This window comes from Endocarpon pusillum (assembly GCF_000464535.1).
Source record: "Endocarpon pusillum Z07020 unplaced genomic scaffold scaffold1722, whole genome shotgun sequence".
Taxonomy (NCBI): Eukaryota; Fungi; Ascomycota; class Eurotiomycetes; order Verrucariales; family Verrucariaceae; genus Endocarpon; species Endocarpon pusillum.
In genome coordinates this window covers 20,709-42,332 of record NW_006916063.1, presented here as the reverse complement: position 1 = coordinate 42,332, position 21,624 = coordinate 20,709, and the positions used below count along the sequence as shown (strand labels likewise).

Genomic DNA, 21,624 nt, shown 5'->3' with positions numbered 1-21,624 from the left:
GTCCTGCTCCCATTACCGAAGCAAGCTGCAATGCATCAGAGGCTGTAGCTTCCAGTTTCTGATAGATGTCAGCGCTTAGCATTGGTCGAGCTTTCTGGACTGCTTCATGAAGCAGAGGATGCACCGTCAGAGAAGGAGCCAGGCCTTGAATCCTCCGCCGCCGGTACCGCCGTAGAGAGGGCTTCCGCCGTGCAGATGGCTTCTTCCGTTGTCGTTGTCGCTCTCGTGGTACGAGTCGTGCAGCCAGAACATGCCCGCGATGCCGTAGGTGAACCACGACGCGAAGAGGGAGGCGGCGATGCCGACGAGGTAGGGGAATATCTATGTAAACAATTCAAGCCATGGTTAGAGGATGGTTGGGTTAGTTAATGGGGGGTTTATGGGGACACCGGGGTTTTGCCTAGGTTTCTCTTTCTCGCAATCTCTGAGTAGGAAATTTCGAGGGGAAAAGAGATCCCGGCAGGATAGAAACTCGAGCAAAGAAGGAAACCCCCACTTACAGGCACCCCCACGGCTAACACGAACGCGGCCCCATTCATCAAGATGATCAACACGGTCCAAGTCCCCCATCCCAGAACGGTATGTTCGTGCAGATGGAGGATTTTCGCCGCCGTGTGGGAGTAGAGGGAGCCTGCGATCAGGAAATTGGGGATTGCGACCCCATAGGCCGCCTTCATCCATCTGGGTGGCAGGCTGGAGAAGGCGGGGCTGGCCACCGTGGAGCCGATGTAGGCGTACACGACTGCTGCGAAGATGACTTGAACGCATTTCCACGCTGTTAGCTGGGCACGTTTCCCGAAGTGAAGTAAAAACATATCCGCCCACCCGCAGAGGATTGACGATAGAAAACATACCGTAAAAAGTAGTGGCGAAGATCTGCAGCGAATAGGCCGCCTTCATCGCATCCTGCGGCCGCTTCATCTCGGAGATCAACACGAAGAACATAAAGTGTCCCGCGTAGGCAAACACGGGATTCGTGATGGACACGAACGCGTGATAGAAATCCGCCGGAGCGCTCGCCAGCACCTGACGGTCGGCCGGCAATCAGGAGGGACAGACAGGCGGGGACGCTGCACCAGGCGAGCTGGTCGAAGGTGCGCGGGAAGCTGAGCAGCAGCACCGGCAGGGCAAAGATGCCCGTGTACAGCATCAGGCACAGCTTCGCGTCCGACAGGGCGGCGAGGCTGATCTGGCCGGCCAGCATCTGCGACCCGGTGGCGCAGACGGCGAAGACGACGGTGCCGCCGGCCAGCACCTCGCGCCCGACCGCGCCGAAGAGGATCATGCCCGCGTCGCCCATGTTGTGCACCTGCGGGTGCCGGAGCTTGAACTGGATCAGGATCCACGACGTGAAGGTGGCGAACACGCCCAGGAAGATGATGAGGATCAGCCCCGGCACGATGCCCACCACCGCCAGCGCGCCCGGCAGGGACAGCATCCCGTTGGACACGATCTCGGCGATCATGAGCACCGCCACCATGTGCCAGGTCAGGGTTTTGTAGCGGATCTGGTGGCTGGCTTCGTGGCCGAACACGTCGTTGTCTGTTTCATTGTGTCAATGTTAGGGGGGGTTCATTGGTTGGGGGCTAGGAGACCGATTGATGGTGCTCTCTTCTTCTTCTTCGGTGTCAGGAGTAGGTATTAGGTTGTCTTACCGTCGTAGAATAAGGGTGCTTGAGTGCCATTTTCATACCGCTCCGGCGGGCTCTCAATCTTCTCCTGGTCGGAGTAGCGGTAGCTCTTCATTGTTCCTGATCCAGGCTCCGGTATCGAGCTTGATGACAGCTGCGGGATTAAAATTCAGGGCAACGACAAACGAGGTCGCCGAATATGCAGAGCAGCGCGTTGTAGCAACCTCTGACATGAAGCAACAGTGTCGAGGTTGTTGTGAGCTGGCGGCACATTCCCCGGTTAGGCAGGTGGTTAACTGAGTTGGTTCAGTGGTTAGTTAACCGAGTTGGTTAAATGGATTAGTTAACTGAGTTAGTTAAGTGGATTAGTTAACTGAGTTAGTTAAGTGGATTAGTTCACTGCTCTAGTTTGGCATCTGTCTTCCAATCATCCAATCATCCTCTATTCATTATCTTTCTGGCTGTGGGGGATGCAGCTTAACTATTCTGATCTAGCCATGTCTATGGTACATGTTGCCTGGAGCAGAGCCATTGACCAGTACCACTCTTTGCTTTTTGCTTCTTGCTTCTTGCTGACCAAGCGATTTTCATCGAATCGCTACAAGTCTAGCTACAAGGCTAGCTATGCACAAAGCCATTCAGGCGACCTCATCTCTCTTGTTGATGATTGTTGATGATGAGCGCCTTCTCTCTGTCTGGTGCAACAATGCCCATTTGGGTCATGAAATTACGAACCCATGTCCTTCTGGACAGTCGAAAGTAACATTACAATAGAATACAATTCCCCTCAACTCCTCTCATGATCCCAAACATCATGTATCATTATCAGTACACACCTGCCTTCTCCTGGTCCTGGCGAGAGTGTTGGCGAGTGATTTGCGGCGAAGGGGTTTTCTGCTGGCTTTGCAAGCTTTCCTGCCTCTCTCGATCCATCTTGGCAGCTCGGAGTCGACCATTCATGAAATTACCGACCTGGCCCAGCCTGCTTGTCAGGCCCAGAGATCGTCTGGATCCGGAAGCACTACTCCTTTGTACAGTAACGTTCTCTGGCGTATGCTCAGTCGAACTGAAATACGATGAAGCTTCTCTTGTCGCTCCATTGGAGACACGACGACGATAAACAGGTTGGATATTATCTTTGGGTGTTGTAGGACTGTTGAGGTTACTGCTTCCAACATTGGCAGTTGAAGGGGCATATGATCGACAGGTCGGCAAACCTGAGCTCGCAATCACAGATGGCGACGCGTCTGCAGGAATGTCATTCCCCTTCCTGACAAAGCTCGGCAATGGATGTGAGCTAGTGTATTCTCTTCCTATACTTGTTCGATCCCTCGCACTTCGATGTCTCAGACTGACTTCGGTTCTGGCACGACTGACAGGTCTTACAGATGGGCTGTGTTCATTCTCCGAGTCGTCCACGCCATCAACTGCACCTGCAGCACGCTGACCACGAAGACGTGTCGCAGCGCGGTTGAGCCGGCTCGACGAGTTGGGTTGCATCTGATTCTGAGGCTGCGCCACGGAAGGTGTCCGGATGGCTATCTCCCGAGTAGTATTCTCTTGTGGTGAATTCGACATGCTGTTGTGGAGAAGACTAGCTCTTCTACTCTCTAGGCGAGACTGGGCTCGAGCCATCGCTGATGGACGAGCATCCTCAGGGCCGATGCTTAAGCGACGACTGAAGCGCGAAGCGGAATCTAAGCTATAGCTGGTCGTAGGAGGAGTAGTGTGACTGGGGTTAGATGAGGCGCCACGGCTGCTGGGTCTGAATGGGTGTAACGAGGTGGGTGGATTTGGTCCGGCAGAAAGGGCGATAGCGAGCTCGGTCAGACCTCTACACATGCTATCCGCTCTTCTCCGCAGTTGACGTTCTGCGGAAGAGGATGCACCAATCACCGACGAACTGCCAGGGTGCAGTCCTGCTCCCATTACCGAAGCAAGCTGCAATGCATCAGAGGCTGTAGCTTCCAGTTTCTGATAGATGTCAGCGCTTAGCATTGGTCGAGCTTTCTGGACTGCTTCATGAAGCAGAGGATGCACCGTCAGAGAAACTCCATCGATTCCTGATTCGTCCGGTGAACTGTTTGCTTTGCCACGTTTTGGTGAGGAGGACATTGTTGTGATAGTGGTGGTGGCGGTTCGGGGCCGTTCGGCTGGCGACATGGCAGCTGCAGAGGAAGAAGGCAACTTGCCTGTCAGTTCGAGCTTCTTGATTCGTGACTTTAGCTCGTCAAGCTCGTCCCACACGGTGGATGGCGCCGCAGTAGACATGGTTGACTCTGTACCTTCAACGCGTGCCGTAGTTTGCTCAAGATAGCGTGCTCGCTCCTGCAATTCAGAAGTCGACACGTTGCGGTCACTCCGAAAAGCTGACAGATTCGAGCGTCGATATGATCTGGTCCCAGAATCGACATTGGTAGCTCTCTCGCTCCTATTGTAAGGAAGTTCAGGAGATGCTTCACGATCCCCTCTCCCCAGGGTGCTATGGTTGCCGGTGGGGTGCATCTTCGTCCCAGCGCTGAAGTATCTTTGGCGTCCTGGTTCGTCCAAAGGATGCGCAGATCTGGCGATTGACCTGAAGCTGAGTGACTGACGTTTGTTTGGCTGATGATGCAGATCAGTGCGAGGCGAGAGTGCGTCATGTCCAACCTGATTCTGTTCTGGTAGCTGAGTCGCTTCAGTTGGAGGATTATCGTCCGGTCTGCTTAATGAAGTTGTGTACGAAGTCCCAATTCTTGACTGTAGATATTGCATATTAGACAAGACTTGGGTTAGGTCCAGCAAAGAGAGAAGATCTTACCTTACGCCTCTTAGATCGAAGCACCAACTCTTGTCTACCTGCATCAATCTGTGCAAGGTTGAGGAATAAGTCATCACTTTTCTGGTCATCAGCACCAGAATTTTTTCTCCCTTCGCCATCAGACTGTACCTCCATCCCTGGACTAAGGTGTTCTCGGGCAGTGCATAAAGTTTCTGTGCTATGTCCAGCCGTACCGGGGTCTGTATCAATGTCTTGACCTGCAGCTGATTGATCAACCTGCCTGCCCGGTGTAGTGGTGTTGTCCAAGTCATCTTGATTGAAATCAGCCCCTTGATCATTTGCTACCTCGTCCTTGTCCATTGAAGGTATGTTTCTTGGAGGTGAATCGGACTCGTCGTAAAAAGACCCAGCACCTGATTGTTGTGCAATGTTTGACTTTTCGGGAGGAGAAGGTTTCCAAAGACGATCTTGCGACAGAGTGCGCTGCGTAGTGAAGGAGGGTGGTGGTCCATTAGATGTTTCCACCCCGTAGCTGCTGTGGGAGGCAGGTGGTCGCCTTTGAGAAGGGGATCGGCTATCGGCCGTCGACGCGTTTGAAGGCACCCTCAGTAACGGCGCTCCCACTGTCGCAGAGCACAACTCGGGAGCGGGAACTGCGGGAGCAGATTCGGAATCCCGAGGATCAGGTTTGACGTGGAATGTCGGTACGGAAGGCGATTTAGTGAGTATGGGATTCTTTTTGGATTGGTTTTGGCTTGTAGGTATCGAGGTTAGAGTTGTGCTGCGGCGCTTCTTCTGTGGCCTGGAAGGCGAGGGTGTGGTATTGAGGATGTTTTTTTCGATTGCAGGTTGACGCGGTGACGCATCAATTGACAGACGCGCTTGATGTGATCTCTCTGGGCTTCCGATAAGTGGTTCGGTATGGCTTCTCGAGTGGGACCATTCTTGGGGTGGAAGATGCGGAAGCCGGCTAGGAGTGGTGACTACGGTTGATATATTCATAGCAGTGGTAATGGTGGAGAGCGCAAGGGCGTCCTGACCTCAACTGCCAGCATCAATCACGAGTGACGGCCTGTGTTACCAGGTACAGAAGTCATCCTAGCACAAGCTGAACGACATAAGATGGCAAAGCTGCACAACCGCAACATGCAGCTCGGGGGGGATTTCACGTTCTTGGGAACAGAGCTGGACTCTGGTACATCTGTATCACAATACAACAAAGATGATGAATGTTCAAACACATTTCCAGTAGTGTTTTGGTTACTGGGTAGTGGCTAAGGCAAAGGCAGAGAGGATGCAGAGGCACCGAGTCAGTCACCCCCTCTCAGTCCGTGTCCATCACAAACGACGTGAGCAGCAAGTTCGGCTATTTGACATGACACGGGCATGAAATTGAGCTTAGATTTTCTTCTAGAGGCGCCTCTACTACGTAGTCGCCCTCCCTAAAGTTCATGGGCAGCCCCACTACTGCAGGTCACCATCTCTAGGCATGCCTAAGTACAAGGGTCCCCAGCAAAACAAGAACCGCAGTGTATCAAGTGTGGAGGCTGGGAGGCTTCGGCCATCACTTCACCCAATTGGCACTCATTTCGATCGACCTGTCTTATCTCTTCTGGAATGCCGCACGTTTACTATGTAAGATAATGTTCAAGCAGAAAAAGGCATCGTTCGACGATCTTGCGCGGCGTGGGTGTTGCACAAGCCAACCATTTTCATCTCACCTTATTGCATCCATCACGTACAAAGCTACAAGTTCTGCAGTATCTTTTACAAATCAAAGACGCAACCTCAAGGGGTCTCTTGCAAAGTAACCAGATATGAGGTCAGCACTCTTGCCGTCCTTCATCGAGACACCGGGAGGAACGTAGAGATAGATCAATCTTGACTCTGTCGTTCTGGTCCCAAGGACGACTCTGTTTCAGGTTTGCTTAGCAATTTTATGTAGTTATCCTGTGCATCAGGAAATGACATTAGGGTAGCCTGGGATTCCGTTTTGGCCAGGATTGCCGGATTCACAGATACCTACTGAGTTGACATAGTTAGCTCCCCACCAGCACTGAATGGAGGACCCCCAGGCTTGCTTTTAACTGATGTCCAAGGAGGATATATTACATATTAGTTATACCGTTTCCAGATCTGCTACAACGATTATCAAAATCACAGTATTATTGAGGAGCAGCACCTCTAAACTCATTCTCAATTGACCAATTGTTGGCCCTGGCAATATCTCACTGACCCACCGTTGACGCTCCAGCTTAGTAATTGCTGAAAGTCGTCAAGTATTTGTGGTTGAAGTTATGAGGCCAACCAGGAACTTTTCCATCAATTACAATTACACCAAAAACATCGTGAGTGGTGAGCACAGGAGCATCTTCTTCTTTCCACCACGCCGCGTGATGTCAGCTTGATCAAGTTGTTTACTGTCGGACGACCCTAAAAGATACAAGCCGAGCAAGGTCATGGTTTGTGCCTGTTCACCATGATTTCCTCAAGATTTGCTCGAATGCATTATATGGACACCGCAGAACAACTCGCGGGATTTGTTTAATCAGCTCAGCACACCCTTTCAGAATTTGGAAATCACTTAGTGGATTACACATGAGGATTACGAGGACTGCATCTTCCAATCAGCAGAGACTACTTCCAACTATGAGTGAGCCGAAACGAGTTGCAGTCATCGGTATTGGCTCCCTTCTTCACCCTGTGATATTGGCCTTGACAAGTTCCAGGCGCTGGCCCTTCTGGTCTTGCGGCTGCAAAGTCACTGATACATGATCATCCTCCGGGCACATTTGCACCAATCATCTATGAAAAGTTGTCCCATGTTGGTGGTATCTGGCCTGTACGCAGCGATGACCAAGCCAACATCGTTCCTCCTGACATGCCCACCAATGCCAGTAAGCACCTTGTGAGTTTTTCAGACTTGGCATGGGATTCTGTCAAAGTCCATCAGAGCAAGCAACCTGGCCAAGATATTGCTACCTTTCCCAAAGCTCACGAAGTTGGAAAATACCTCCAAACTTATGCGGACAAGTATATACCCTCCGAGTGCATCAGATTTGGCACAGAGGTTATCAGCATCTCAGAGACAGATGCCTCTGGCCCGGAATGGAACGTTATCAGTCGTGCTTCGACCAAAAGCAACATCACCGCGGAGGAGAAGTTCACTCATGTCATTGTTGCTAGCGGTTTCTTTGCTGCCCCTGAAATACCACAATTACATGGATTGGATAAATTTCAAGGTGTTGTCATTCATAGCTCGCAATTACGTGACCTCGACACCCTCCTCTCAAGAATGGCCAACAAGACGAAGATTGTTGTAATTGGTGGCAGTATGTCTGGAGGCGAAGCAGCCGCGACATTAGCATTCCAGATTTCGTCCGATCGACACGCAGCAGGAACGCACTCAACGAATGCTGAACGACTCGGCGTTTATCATGTCACGCCTCGACCTTTCTGGTCAGTGCCCCCATATGTACCTCTGAACCCTATCGCCGACGGTGCTCCCAATCCATGTCCAATCTTCGCTCCATTGGACGTGGTGTTTGGCGATCTTAGCCGCAGGCCAGGCGATCAGATCCGCTTCGCTCCTTCAGCGACTTTCGCATCCGAGGCTGCGAAGATGTTCAACGCACTATTGCAGTCTCTGATGGGAAGTAACCAATCCGGATGGGGAGACGGAAGCTTGACAATTCCGAATTCAGCATTTGAAAAACCTCCATGGCTTATCATCAGCACCACGCATGCAGAATTTGTCCGGTCAGGCGATGTTAAGGTCATCCTTGGTCGTGCTGCTGGCATTGAGGGCCACACGATGATGGTTCACACCGGTGACGGCGAAGCCATTGAATTGGCTGATGTGGGCATGATTGTCATGGCAACAGGCTTCACACCTCACCCGGCGCTGTCATTTCTATCTCCAGCAATAAGACAGGCCTTGGAATACGATCTCAGCAACCAATACGATCCTATCAAATTGTTCAACTTTGGCACAATGCATCCGTTAATTCCTTCTCTGGGGTTTGTAGGCTTCTATCGTGGCCCCTATTTTGGGGTACTTGAGCAGCAAGCGCGGTTTCTAGGGGCATTATGGTCCAACTCTTTGCGGGAAGTGCCAAATGAGCCTCCTGCCAGAGTCGAAGACATAAAGCAACGCGGTCAATTTCCAATGGGCGACTACGTAGGATTGATGGAGTCCTTTGCCGCAATCCTGGGAAGCGAACGCTGGCCTTTGTCGCCAGAGCACTCTTCAAGGGAAGGCCCAGCTATACCGGCTCGTTATCCTGGAAAGACTGTCAGAACAAACCCATCTGCGGCTGATGAGCAAAAGAAGGCCTGCGAGGCTATGATCCGGACAATTGCGAGGCAGTCAATGTTTGTGGCACCCGCCGTGTTTCGTGCCCTTCAAGGCCGGTGGAAGTTGACACGCGAGATCCGGAGCGTTATCCCCACCTACCCATCTGGAATTTTCAGAGGCGAAGCCAACATGTATCCTCGCAAGCCAACAGACGATGGTTATGCAGCCGAGTTCCTTTACACAGAGAACGGCGAGCTAGCTACTCCTGAAGGCCTGCGGATGACAGGAAGTCGGAGCTACGTATATCGTCTATCCGAGTTTGAGCCTCAAGCAATCACTGTATGGTTTGTGAAACCCGAAAGTGGCAGCAAAGAGGTTGACTACCTCTTCCATCAAGTACAATTCCACGAGGAAGCTAGTGGGCAACACCAGGATGCATGGGGAAGTGGATGGCGCGCAAAAGGCTCGCATCACCTATGCGTGGAAGACCACTACGACACTGAATACTGGTTCAGACTCCATGCCATAGAGATCAAGGAATGGGGCATTGGCTACACGGTCAAAGGTCCAAACAAGGACTACTGGACACGAGCAACCTATGCAAGGTAAAGATTGATAAGAGTGACCTGCTATATTTGGTTGCCATACCGTTGTAGTATGACGAATGTACGTAGTGAGCGTACAAGGAGGGGTGGCGGATAAGAAAACGAGTGCATTCCCAAATTAGGGGCCCACCACAATCTTTTTTCGCTTAAAGATACTCCGTAATGCTAATGAGAAAGGAAATTTAAACAGATCGGTGCGCCACAGGGAGAACCTTGGCTGCAAAATGCAGGCTACTACTAGGTTAGTCCTAGTAATAGCAGTCACTCTTGGCTTAATTTTGGTGTGTTTCAAAGCAAGAGCTAATGCATGCCAAGACTCTGTGACCTTGCCCCTTGTTTCTCCTTCGAATAGTGCTCCAGGCTGTTTGTAGGAGGCAAATTTCCGTGTATACTTTAATTGTGTACGCAGTATGCAACTGCCTGAAATGGAATATTTCGATATTGTCTATAACCGTATCAGGCCATCGTCAGTATTAACAGCAAATTCACTCCGCAATGCCTTCGGTATGTTCTTCTACACCATTACACCTTATCGCCGGTAAGGCATCAGACGCTTCAAAGTGGAGCAGAAAACGGAGTGTGCAGGATCTAAATTTACTGTTACACCATCTCCCCACAGCCGAACAGGCGCCTGCTCCTAGATAGTTTGCAGCTTTGAAGCAGCAAGGAATTTGCTTCGGAAAGTCCTGGTTTGGTGTATGTCTTTATTTATCCTTATATTTGCCTGCGGTCTTTGTGGTGGAGTATTTGCTCACAGTGGTGATGTTCGACTGGCGGTGATAGGTTGTGTAGTTGCTATTGACACCAGGTAGCTCCGTCATGCCGTTGACAGTCCCGTTCCGCTCTGTCATCTTCAGACGGTGCAGCCATCATAATTAAAGGCCGGGAAGACTGCTATTCAAGATCCACGCTCGACCAAGGTTTCTCGGAGTCGAACCCGAGTAGTACTCGTGACAAATATGTGGCAACGATCGAGCGGAGATGGCCGATTCAAGGGGACGAAACAAGTCCCATAGAGAGCACGGATCACGGCCGTCGGAATCTGTAACATGACGCTTCGACTAACATAATGAAGGACCGATCTGACCGGTCTTCGTCGGTGCTGCCGTGGTCTTTGTGTAGGTTCGCAAACGTCAAACAACAATTTTGGTCACTTGCATCGTGTTCTTTCAGCAGACAAGTTTTGCCGCCTTATGGCCTGGAGGAAAGTGGCCATTCTTCCGTTTTCGTCAACCTTTGACTGGATACCCATGGGTTGGAATCCGGGGACTAAATATAGATCTGGCTGGTTATAGGCTGGGCTGGCCCAGGGTCAGTGCGCCCATTCGAGGTTAGGGTATGCATGATCGCCAGCCAACCGACGTGATCGCCATCGATGCCATTGGATTGTTCCCTTATGCAACCCTTGAGCATTTGGACCAAGCGAAGCGCCTGTGACCTCCGAGGGGAATAGCTTCAATCCAGTTCAACCAGCCCCACTCTGTCACAGTGTCCAACAGGAGTGCCCCAATCGAGCCATTTTGCCCACCCTACCTCTCTCCCTCTCGTCCGCTCCTTGTCATCTGTGCTCGCTAGCAGAGAGCAAAAGGTCAGAGCCGCCGACCGACTCAACTGGAACTCTGCATCGACCTCCACAACCTGACCTCACTCGCTTTTGGACCCCTTCCCACTGCTCTGCGAAAAACATCCTGTCCTACCTCTGAATATCCATATTGCAACACCAGGGCCACTCCGCTTCCCCGCAGATCGTATCTGGGGAATTCACAGTAATTTCGCTGGAGGTGTCGCCGGTCGACTACGATTTCCAGCAAGCTTGCATGATCAGTTGAGCAGTCTTTCCAGGTCAAAGCTGGTCTTTCTCGTACCCTGGCAACAATCTTCTTCGAAAGGGCTGTGTTGGTTTGAGCCAGCGGCAACTGTTTGGTCCTTAGACATCAGTATCACAAACGCTGAGACCATCATTGGCGGTACGGATCCCCTCTCCTTGTTCTCTCTGCCATCACTGTTCCTGCTGCGCGCTTGCTCGCATCCGTCCGAACCACCGTCGATGGACATCTTCTCTTCTGGCCTCATACTTTGTACTTTCCTCTGTTTACTTCCCATCGCCCCATGTTTGTTTATAGCCATGCCTGTGTCTGAAGATGACCATGTCTTCCTGCCATGTGATCGAAGCTGACAGTCTTACTCTGAAAAGATCGTTTGACGCCGTGCGAGACCCGAATCTTTATCAATACCGCGGCCCATGCAAGCGAGTTGATGGCGAAACGGTGTATCTGAAGTCTTCGCTTACCAGCAGTCACTTTTCGCGTCCTTCCAAGAGAAAAGCAACAACAACCACATCTCACTCACTCGCTATGCCGGTCCAGACCAGTGCGCCAGTATCAGCTGCCTTTCCATCATTTATGTCTGTCTTCGGAGGTGGTATGGGCATGTTAGAAGATGGTGTGAGTGAGGACATATTGCGCAATGATTCCAGGGATGGGTCACAATTAAATGCCGAGAAACCGTTCCAAACACATTATCCATTACCTACTCCATATCAACGTCGCAGAAGTGCGGCATCTATCATCTCGGACTCTACCGAATCCTCACCCACAACCACAGTATCAACGTTTGGTTCACCATCTATGACAGAACCCTCGCCCAGTTCCTCGCCAGAGTCCCCGACTTCACTTTTACCTCTCTCACCATTCCAGAAAATGACCGGCTCCTCAAGCCACGGTGGGAATGCAAACGAGACATCACAGTCTTCTATATTCTTTGCCTCTCAATCACGGTCTCAATCGCCAGCAAGCAAGGAGCGTAATGTCAAGAATTTGTCGCTGAACATGAATGTCACAGCTGCGCGGCCTGCAACATCTTCTGCTGCAGAAGGTCTTCATGCCTTTTCGGCTCCTACATCTCCACTAAGAGGTCCTTTGAAGACCGGTCGAAGAAGACCCAACAACCTGACCATTCAAACGCCAGGGTTTGACAAGACAACATTCTCTGCATGCGAAATACCTCCTACACCAAGCCACAGACCTGCTTTGAAACACCATGAATCATCTCCTGCTCTTCCGTCCCTGGTGTCACCCACTACAGCTCCACTGGTGGGGATGCAACTTCCGCCTATCTCGATGAACCGTCTCCTGTCACGTCCAGGCTCAGAGTCTAGTTTTTCATCTTTGTCAGTGAGCAGTCAAGGTCTACACGAACTGCAAGAAGAAGCGAACGAGACTAACAAACCTCTTAAATCTCAAGAAGCTCAAGAACGCGGCTACCCGGATGGGCCTATCCGTATTTACGACTCAGGTGTCTATCTCTATCTTGAGCCAAGCGCAGAGGAAGCCTCCAAATATGACACTGTCATCAACGTGGCCAAGGAGGTTCCCAATCCTTTCTTCATGCCATCTGCCAAGTACAAGAGTTCTGTAATGTCCGTGTGGAGGAACTCAGAGCACGTCGACTCGGTAGAGCCTCAGACAGCTGTTTCTGATGTCTCCTTCAAATCGGCCCTCGAATGGCCTCAGGTCACGGGTCATACATCACCTACCACTCCGAAAGCGAGATTGGCTGCACCTGAATACATCCATGTTCCTTGGGACCACAACTCTGAAATCCTGGACGACCTCTATTCTCTATGCAAGATCATTGAAAGCCGGGTGTCAACAGGCAAGAGTGTCCTAGTCCATTGCCAATTAGGGGTGAGTCGGTCAGCATCGCTTGTCATTGCATATGGTCTGTACAAGGGCTTTAAGAGTGACTTTCATTCAATGTATACCACTGTCAAGGAACGAAGTCAATGGGTCGGACCGAACATGAGTCTCATCTATCAGCTGATGGATTTCCGCACGAAGGTTGCCAGCGGAGAGTACTCTGCTAGGTCCAAGTCGTTACCTGAAGACTGGTTCTTGAATGGCAGCACAGAGAATGAGATGACACCAAGACCACGTCATGGACCTTTAGAGACATCGTCAGGTTCTCCTCTACCGCCGATCTCCACCGCGCCTGTTGAGTGCTCGGCAAGCAGCCCTCCACCTATTCCGCCCTTGAATGAGGCTAGGGCTGCCTTCCGTGAAGACTCACTGCCGACAGCTTTGTCCAATATTGCGCTTTCCTCCCCCAGCAATGAATCGGCTACAACTTCGTCACCAATATCTCCCTCTCTTGATGCACCGCCGGTACCTCCAAGATCTGCTAAGCGAAGTACTCCTCGACCATTGCCGCTGCGAGAGTTGTCCTACCCATCGATGAAGCCTTCCGAAATCCCGCCTCATACCCGAAGAAATATGTCGCAAGGGCGATTCGCCCAGCAAGCTATCTCGTATTCACCTGTCAAAATGGACTTAATGGTGCAAGACTTGCCGCCAACTCCATCAATCTTTTCACCACGGACAACGGAATTCAGAACAATGTCCTTGAATGGGACGGATGCTGGAGATCTGGCATCCGAGAAGAGTCAGAAAAAGTCGGGTCATGGCAACAGAATGAGCGTCTTTTCGCAACCTCAAGCATCTGTTGCTGTTGATCCGAGAAGTCCTCATCATGGCAACGGAAAGGCTGAGATCATGAGGCATATTGACGATGTGCTGTGAATCCTGATGGCACACTCGAATCTGTCCAAATGTATTTGTTAATGCAGATCATGCCAAGTCACGAAGTATGATCACTCTAATGTCTACCGAGGTCGCGCAAAGATGGTGGTGCAGGATATGTGTGGAGGTACATTGGATTTGAGATGTGGAATCAAACCCGAGCCTGCAGCTTCAAAGCTGGTCTTTGGAGCTGTCCAGCCATCCATCTGCACATATATATCAATGTGAAATCAGTGGGATCATTGGTGAAAAGAATTCGGCTGGCTACCGGGGTTGTGTTCAAAGGGTATGGCAGCCATATATGCTCAATTGACTGGTCATACCGGGGGAAAAGCGCTTCATCTGCTATGGTAGCCACATACTGCGGCACTTTCAGTGCCTAAATGTATTAATAGCTTTGTCTGAGAGTGATTCGCAGGATGAGAAGCCCTACATGGATGGGAGGAGCATGCTTGGAGTTGTCTCCCAGCGGACAACTAATGAGACGATTGACTCAATCAGTAATGCAAAAGCATGAATAATTCAAGACGGGACTGTGGACCTTCGTATTTGCTGCCACTGATTCATTCCTATGTGGTTATATGTTTATGTGTGTTTACGTGTGACGTAGATTGGAACCCTTCTTCAGCTCCGCGATAAGTGAATGATTAATTCTGACTGTTCCAAATTGCTGTGGTTTGCTCATAGGCAAAAGTTATGTATCTCTAGACAGTTGACAAGCAACGGTCATCCTCTGACATGAATGTTCTCGCCTGAAGTCTGCTCTCTCGTGTGATGCATTATGGCGATGGATAGGACCCGGATCGCAAAGGCAGGCCACCATGACATGAGCGGGTAATATCAAACTGAGTCCTCGCAGGTTGAAGACGTAACGCTATCCCGCCGCGGTGATCAGGTCGCTGGCACTTTACATCTCACACCACATCATATTATTTTCGTTCACACGTCTGCTGGCGACAATGGCACAAAACCCGCTCGACCGCGGGAACTGTGGATTACCTACCCCATCATCTCCTTCTGCACCCTTCGACCTACGCCGGCTGCCTCCAGGCAACCATCTTCGATCCGGCTGCGCTGCCGAGACTTCACCTTCGTGTGCTTCTATTTCTCCAGTGAGTCGAAAGCAAGGGATGTGTACGACAGTATCAAGGCTTGGACCTGCAAACTGGGCAGGATTGAGAAGCTCTATGCTTTCACATATCAGCCGCAGCCGCCAGAGAAAGATATCAATTCATGGGATTTCTACGATCCGATGAAGGAGTGGCGGCGTATGGGTGTGGGTGATACATCGAGGAAGACCAAGTGGAGGATATCCAATATCAATCTGGATTATTCTGTATGGTCGCCAATACCTTCAATCCTCCGTGCCTAACGTGTACAGTTTTCCCCTACATATCCCTCTTTACTCGCTGTCCCGGTCTCTATATCAGACAATACGCTCAACTATGCCAGCCGTTACCGCTCGCGAGCACGAATACCGGTCTTGACTTATCTCCATCCTGTCAATGACTGCTCCATAACACGAAGTTCCCAGCCACTTGTCGGTGTCCGGCAGAACAGAAGCATACAGGATGAAAAACTGTTGGCTGCCATTTTCTCCACCACTCAAAATGAACGTCCATTATCACACATCTTCCCCTCACCAACCCCGGAGAGGGAGACTTCCGCATCTTCAAAGGAAGAGCCTTCTTCCTCGAAAGACAGCGATATCAACTTGACCTCGTCCGAAGCTATAGAAGACGAAATCATTGCTCGACTTCGTGGTGATAACGATGCTAAACCCGACTGTGAGAAGGACGAACCATCCAAACCTGTTGTTTATGGCGCACAGCAGCGAAATATGATCGTGGATGCTCGACCCACAGTAAACGCTTATGCCATGCAAGCCGTGGGTCTGGGCTCTGAGAACATGGACAACTACAAGTTTGCTACAAAAGCCTATTTGGGAATTGACAATATCCACGTGATGCGTGACTCCTTGGACAAAGTCGTGGCAGCACTTAAAGATAGTGATATTGCGCCTTTGGGTCCTAACAGAGAGTTACTGGCAAAGAGTGGATGGCTGAAGCATATCAGTAACATGCTTGATGGAGCGAGCTTGATCGCGCGGCAAGTCGGTGTGCAACACAGTCATGTGCTTATCCATTGCAGTGATGGATGGGATCGAACAAGCCAACTAAGCGCTTTGAGTCAACTATGCCTGGACCCATATTATAGAACCATCGCAGGCTTCATCGCGTTGATCGAGAAAGACTGGTTATCCTTCGGTCATATGTTTCGACATCGCTCCGGCTTCCTCAGTTCGGAAAAATGGTTTCACGTCGAAAACGAGAGGATAGGCGGAAGAGATGCTGCTACCAGCCACGACAGTGGGGCTGGCAAGGTTGAAACCATGTCTGGCGCTCAAAAGACTTTTGAGTCCGCCCTTCGTGGAGCGAAAGGCTTTTTCAATCGGGGCGACAATGCTAACGCCTCCCGCGAATCGCTTGCTGCCTTTGATTCCGACAGCGATCAAGCCTTGCAATCATACGAGTCAGATTCTCCATCTTCGTCCCGCCGTCAGCAACCATCCTCCCCAGCTCCAGCGAGCCAAGTCGCGAAGAAGAAACCCGAACCTGAAACCACAAAAGTCAAGGAGACGTCTCCAATTTTCCATCAGTTCCTTGACGCTGTGTACCAACTCCAATTCCAATATCCCACACGCTTCGAATTTACAGAGCGCTTCCTTCGCAGGCTCCTCTACCATCTCTATTCGTGTCAGTACGGTACTTTTCTTTACGACAACGAGAAAGCCAGGAAAGATGCGGACGTGATGGGTAGGACGAGAAGCGTTTGGGATTACTTCCTCTCCAGACGAGATAGCTTCTTGAACCCAAAATACGATCCGGTAGTGGATGATAATGTGCGAGGGAAGGAACGTCTCATCTTCCCCAGAGTGGAGGAGGTGAGATGGTGGGCTGAGATCTTCGGACGTAGTGACGAAGAAATGAATTTTGGAATTGGCGGCGCCAAGGCAAGAGAGGGGAGGCCGTTAAGAGGATACACCAAGCCAGGTGGAGCAGCTGCGGATGGCGGAACAGCTCCCAACGCGGCTGTTGTGGACGACTCGTCTTCTTCGTTTGTCGGGGACTCGAACCCTCAGAGTGAGGCGAGGACGCCTGTTCTCACCGGCGTAGAGACGGCGGAGGAGAGCGTAGGACCCGCTGCAGCGGCGAAAGAGGAGGGTCCGCAGTCAGCGGAGAGCACAGCTGAATTAATGCACCAATTGAGCAGTGGCTCTACTCAACCTGGCAATGCAGAAGTAGCAGAAGACTTTGCCGCGAGGGGCACCACCGAGCTGGCGGACGACATGAAAGGTATGGGCATTGCGTCGAACAAGATTGCTGAAGTATATCAAAGCCCGCCGCTTCCACCATCACCTTCGATTACCAGTGCTACAGACAATATCGACGGGAAGTGTGCTGGTACAGACCCTGCCTCCGTTCCTCTTCCCGCCGCCGTCCCTTCTACAAACGATGACCAAAACACCCAGGAACCAGTCGCAGACCTCGATACGGATCCCCTCGGCGTTGGCAGCTTGACCAATGGCACCACATCTTCCGCAGCGGCCATGGCTGCAGCAGAAAGGAAAACCCGGGCGGCTTTGAGGAGGCAGGTGGAGAGGGAGATACAATGATACGACAGGATAGGAATACGTAGAGTAGTGTTGCAAGCAAACCTCACATATCCATCTCCTCAGCCCCCTTGGTTGTTCCTCCTCGCATCTACCATCATCTCTCTCATGACCGACTGATCGTGCACAAGATCCAATGAACACCATTTCCCTTCTCCATCCGTACCAGAGAATAGATGCGTAGACTGAACCCAGATCATACACGTCAATTTCTAGTTCTCATTCCGCTTCTATGGATGGGGTTTCTGACGCTTGACCTAGCCGCCACCTGCTCCCTCCCTGCGGATCATCACCGGAGAGGCGCCTCAGATAAATATACAAAATTCAGTGCTCATGAGAGTGAGTGAAGGGTTATCAGACGAAGATGAACCGGCACCGTTCGAATTGCCGTCTATTCATTTGCTCGCCATCAGGTCAGAGGACCCTGGTAGTTAGTAAAAGAGGTTAAGCAAACCAACATAGCGTCTTGGTAGTAGTATTTGATACGATTAGTATCGTACATAACTGGAGCATCTTCTTCTGTGCTTGCCTGGGTACAGCTTTGAGGCAGATAGGTGCCTGATTTTAGTGGTTCGATGCCGTCGACGCGGCCCGCACGGAAGACGGAGTAAAGTGATCGAAATCAACCTTGCAATCATCTCTCAGCCACTTACAAAGTACGCACGGGAAATTAGGGACAGGAAAATCAGTAGGAGTCATGGCATCCGAGCTGCGCTGTTCAACTTTCTCCCCCCGCTACTTACGTAGTTATAAGTCTCTCCCTGTTCCTGTCACGCCATCACGCCAACACGCCAACTCTTGCATCGTACTCTCCAAGCCCACAATTCACGCCACAATTAAGAGGATAGGCGACATGATCGGAAGGGAGAACGACCATAATGGTAGTACCGACGGTCCTGTAGCTGCAGCTGCCAAGAAGCCACCCCTACGCCTGATTCTACATATTATGCCCCCTAGACTCACACACCAATTTCCATTTCCACCTTGAGACCTGGGCACATATGACTGTAACCCGAGCAGTTAATAGCAACCCTGAGCTGTGACCTTGTAAGACTGTTCTGAGCCTGAGTAGCCCTGTACAGTCATGAGCAGCCCTGAGCATCGATTGAATTTTACCCAGAGCTCCCTGGGGGGCGGAAATTCTGGGCCTTCCGCCCCAGCCTGTCACGTGCTTGTTACGTGCTTGTTATGCTTGACGTCCGTAGATAGCTTCCGTTGCTCTTTTGCAACTTCTCTCCCAGCTCCATCCATACTCTACTCAATCAATCAATTTGCTCAAGCCATTGCACAGCCACCACATGCAAATACCCGAGATGGATGCAGCGAATTTTCAGGCAACTGAACAAACTGTACTCCGTACTGGCGTGGGTATGGCTGCACCAGTCGCGAGGTCAATGCTCGATTCTATACTTGCCCCCTCTCATTGCTTTCCATGTCTCTTCGCTCCTTTCTCACTACTGCGGTCCGTACAGGGCAGCATTCGCATCGGATGGTTATAAGACTAGAGCACCGCATAGGTAACAACCCTTCCGGGGATTTTAGAGGTCTACATTACTACCATTCACAACACGACAAGAATTCATCTCCACGGAAATCTGATAGAGAGTTATATCGACACGATGCGCTCATACACTCCGATTCCATAAGACTCCTGAAGCTTCTGCGCGGAGCGCGTCATTCACCACTGCAATGTGAGATCCTGGAACAAAGAAAGGGCTCAGGTCCCGCGTTCGAGGCTTTATCATATACCTGGGGCGCACCGGTCTTTGCTCAAGTCCTCGAGGAGGTCAAGTCGGACACGATTGTACGTATCACGGAGAACCTTTCACACGCGCTGCACGAGTTTCGGCTCAAGGACACGGACCGCTATCTCTGGATCGACCAAATCTGCATTAACCAACAAAATGCCTCGGAAAAGAGCCATCAAGTGGCCGCCATGGACGAGATATATCGTGGCGCAACTAGGACGCTCGTCTGGCTTGGGAAGGAAGAAGCACACGAGGCCATGGACGAACTGGAACGCATTGGTGGCGATTTTGAATCCTTTGGCTACAAAAAGGTCTTTCCTTTCCCACCGACCGTTTGGAGTCAGGAGTACCTCCAGAAATTCATTGCCCTGTTCGAGACCTGCAACGGTGGGGTTCTCTATGACTTCTTTGGAAGACCATGGTTCGAGCGCGTGTGGGTCTTCCAAGAGTTCATTCTGGCCAGGAACCTTGAGATCTTCTGTGGCAGCCGTTCGATCAGTTACGATCTCTTCAGCAAGACGTTGTGTATCTTCTACGTCGCTATGAGAAAAATCAATCTTGGTAACATGGGCATGCAGCACGACCGGGGAGGAGTGATGAAGCTGATCACCAGTCCGAGGTACGCGCGCGCTTGGGAGCTGATTCGGCGACGTGAACGATACCTGGCCCTCCAGAACATCGCATTGGAGAATGAGAAAGAAGAGCAGGTGAAGGCGACGCCCGGGACGGAAAAGAGCCCAGGGGATGGAATGTCTCTTCAAGAGTCGTACTATTCGCAATCAGCTTCCCCGGATAACATCCAACCATCCTCCATCATCGATCTCTGTATCGCAACGCAAGAATTGAAATGCTCCGTCATTCAAGACAAGGTTTATGGCGTCCTCGGCATCTCGCTCAGGAATCGCCTGCTGGTCCCGGACTACACCATCACGCCGGAAGCGCTCTGGGCACAGCTCGCGCTAAGGTGCTTGGAATCCGGGGATTTGACGGTGCTGTACCACGCCGGGGTGAACCTTCACCACGTCCAGGCCGGTGTCCCGACCTATGCGATCAACTTCAGCCATCCCATGCCTCCACAATTCCGATTCGGAGGCGGAAGCACTGCCAGGTTCCATGCTGGATCGACCGCCCCGCCGAGAGTCAGGCTCGTCCGTATGATGGCTGGAGAAGCAGAACTCTCTGTCAACCCACAGATCGACGGCTACGTCGTTGATCACGTAGCCAAGGTTATTGCCGGTTCCGCAGATGCAGGCGGAGCAGAAGACGTTTATTGGACCCCGGATTCACTACGAGGGCTTTACAGTACGGTAGCAGATTGGAGAGGCAGCCTCCCTGATCCGTACAACCGCGAAAGTCTCCACACGGTCTTCACGCGGACCATCCTCGCCGACAATGCACACCCACAGGTAAACGTCGCTGCTGGCGGAGTTAAAAGGAACGAACCGACCCTCGTGCTCATGGGATTGATAGCACTCAAATCCGTCATGGTGGGACAGCGAATATTCACATTCCACGAGCGCGTTGCTCAGGCCTACGGAACCGTGGCATTGGGTCTCAGGAATTTTGACGATGAAGAGCCCGTGTTCTACACCTTTCCGTCGAAGGATGCAAAAGCATGGGAGTTGGCAACGCCGGATGGATCTGGCTCCGGCTCCGTGTCGGTGGTCGAGCTAGACGGGCCCATCGTCCAGCAGTTGCAAGTCTATCTGCAGACGGTCTCGATGGTGTTGAACCGCCGCTGCGTTTTCATGACTTCGAAGGGTTACTTGGGCGTCGGGCCCGGCAGTGTGGTGCAGGGGAGCGTTGTGTTTGTGCCGGTAGGTGCGCAGACTCCCTTTGTCCTGCATCCGCTGTCTTCGGCGGTAGAGAGTGCGCCGGAAGATGTGGCGCGCCGGGCCCTGCATATCTTGCTGGGCGAGTGTTACTTGCACGGTTGGATGGATGGTGAAGCTCTTCAGGAAAGTAATGACTGTCAATACGCTGAGATAGTCCTCAAATAGATAATTCTTGACACGCTCTTTTCTTGAATGTATCGTTCCTGAATACATATGCCTTGAGGGACAGAATGAGTATTATGAAATTCCAGATCCAATGTGACAAAGAGATTTCTACCCCAGATTCAGTTCTCATAGGGCTCGTGACCACGTGGCAATGTGAAAGTAGACAGAGCCGATGACCAGAAGGCTCGGTCTGAGACACCTGCTGTGTGTCGTAAGCACCAATACGTCTTGCCGTCTGCCGTCTGCCGTCCCTCCGCGTTCAGTATATAGCCGCCTATATGGCTCAATTAGCACCGCGACGTCCTCTCCAGTCTTCATCCCGCGGGCCCCAT

At 51.4% G+C, this 21,624-nt stretch overlaps 5 protein-coding genes across 5 annotated transcripts; 3 read left to right on the top strand and 2 right to left on the bottom strand.

The window, feature by feature from the left end:
- Window positions 1–126: 126 nt before the first annotated feature.
- EPUS_07505 (uncharacterized protein) lies at window positions 127–1,746 on the bottom strand (the record flags this gene model as incomplete). The annotated part of the gene is made up of 4 exons (XM_007802582.1): window positions 127–321; window positions 501–775; window positions 826–1,542; window positions 1,656–1,746. 4 exons carry the CDS (start codon window positions 1,744–1,746, stop codon window positions 127–129), a joined length of 1,278 nt encoding a protein of 425 aa, XP_007800773.1.
- A 710-nt stretch (window positions 1,747–2,456) lies between these two features.
- EPUS_07504 (uncharacterized protein) lies at window positions 2,457–5,394 on the bottom strand (the record flags this gene model as incomplete). Its single annotated transcript, XM_007802581.1, has 2 exons — window positions 2,457–4,370; window positions 4,432–5,394. The coding sequence occupies 2 exons, from the start codon at window positions 5,392–5,394 to the stop codon at window positions 2,457–2,459; spliced, it is 2,877 nt and encodes a 958-aa protein (XP_007800772.1).
- A 1,647-nt stretch (window positions 5,395–7,041) lies between these two features.
- EPUS_07503 (uncharacterized protein) lies at window positions 7,042–9,298 on the top strand (the record flags this gene model as incomplete). Its single annotated transcript, XM_007802580.1, has 2 exons — window positions 7,042–7,072; window positions 7,122–9,298. 2 exons carry the CDS (start codon window positions 7,042–7,044, stop codon window positions 9,296–9,298), a joined length of 2,208 nt encoding a protein of 735 aa, XP_007800771.1.
- Window positions 9,299–11,441: 2,143 nt separating this feature from the next.
- On the top strand, window positions 11,442–17,547 carry EPUS_07502 (uncharacterized protein; the record flags this gene model as incomplete). The annotated part of the gene is made up of 3 exons (XM_007802579.1): window positions 11,442–13,862; window positions 14,731–15,207; window positions 15,253–17,547. 3 exons carry the CDS (start codon window positions 11,442–11,444, stop codon window positions 17,545–17,547), a joined length of 5,193 nt encoding a protein of 1,730 aa, XP_007800770.1.
- A 1,429-nt stretch (window positions 17,548–18,976) lies between these two features.
- On the top strand, window positions 18,977–21,292 carry EPUS_07501 (uncharacterized protein; the record flags this gene model as incomplete). The annotated part of the gene is made up of 1 exon (XM_007802578.1): window positions 18,977–21,292. One exon carries the CDS (start codon window positions 18,977–18,979, stop codon window positions 21,290–21,292), a length of 2,316 nt encoding a protein of 771 aa, XP_007800769.1.
- Window positions 21,293–21,624: the final 332 nt, after the last annotated feature.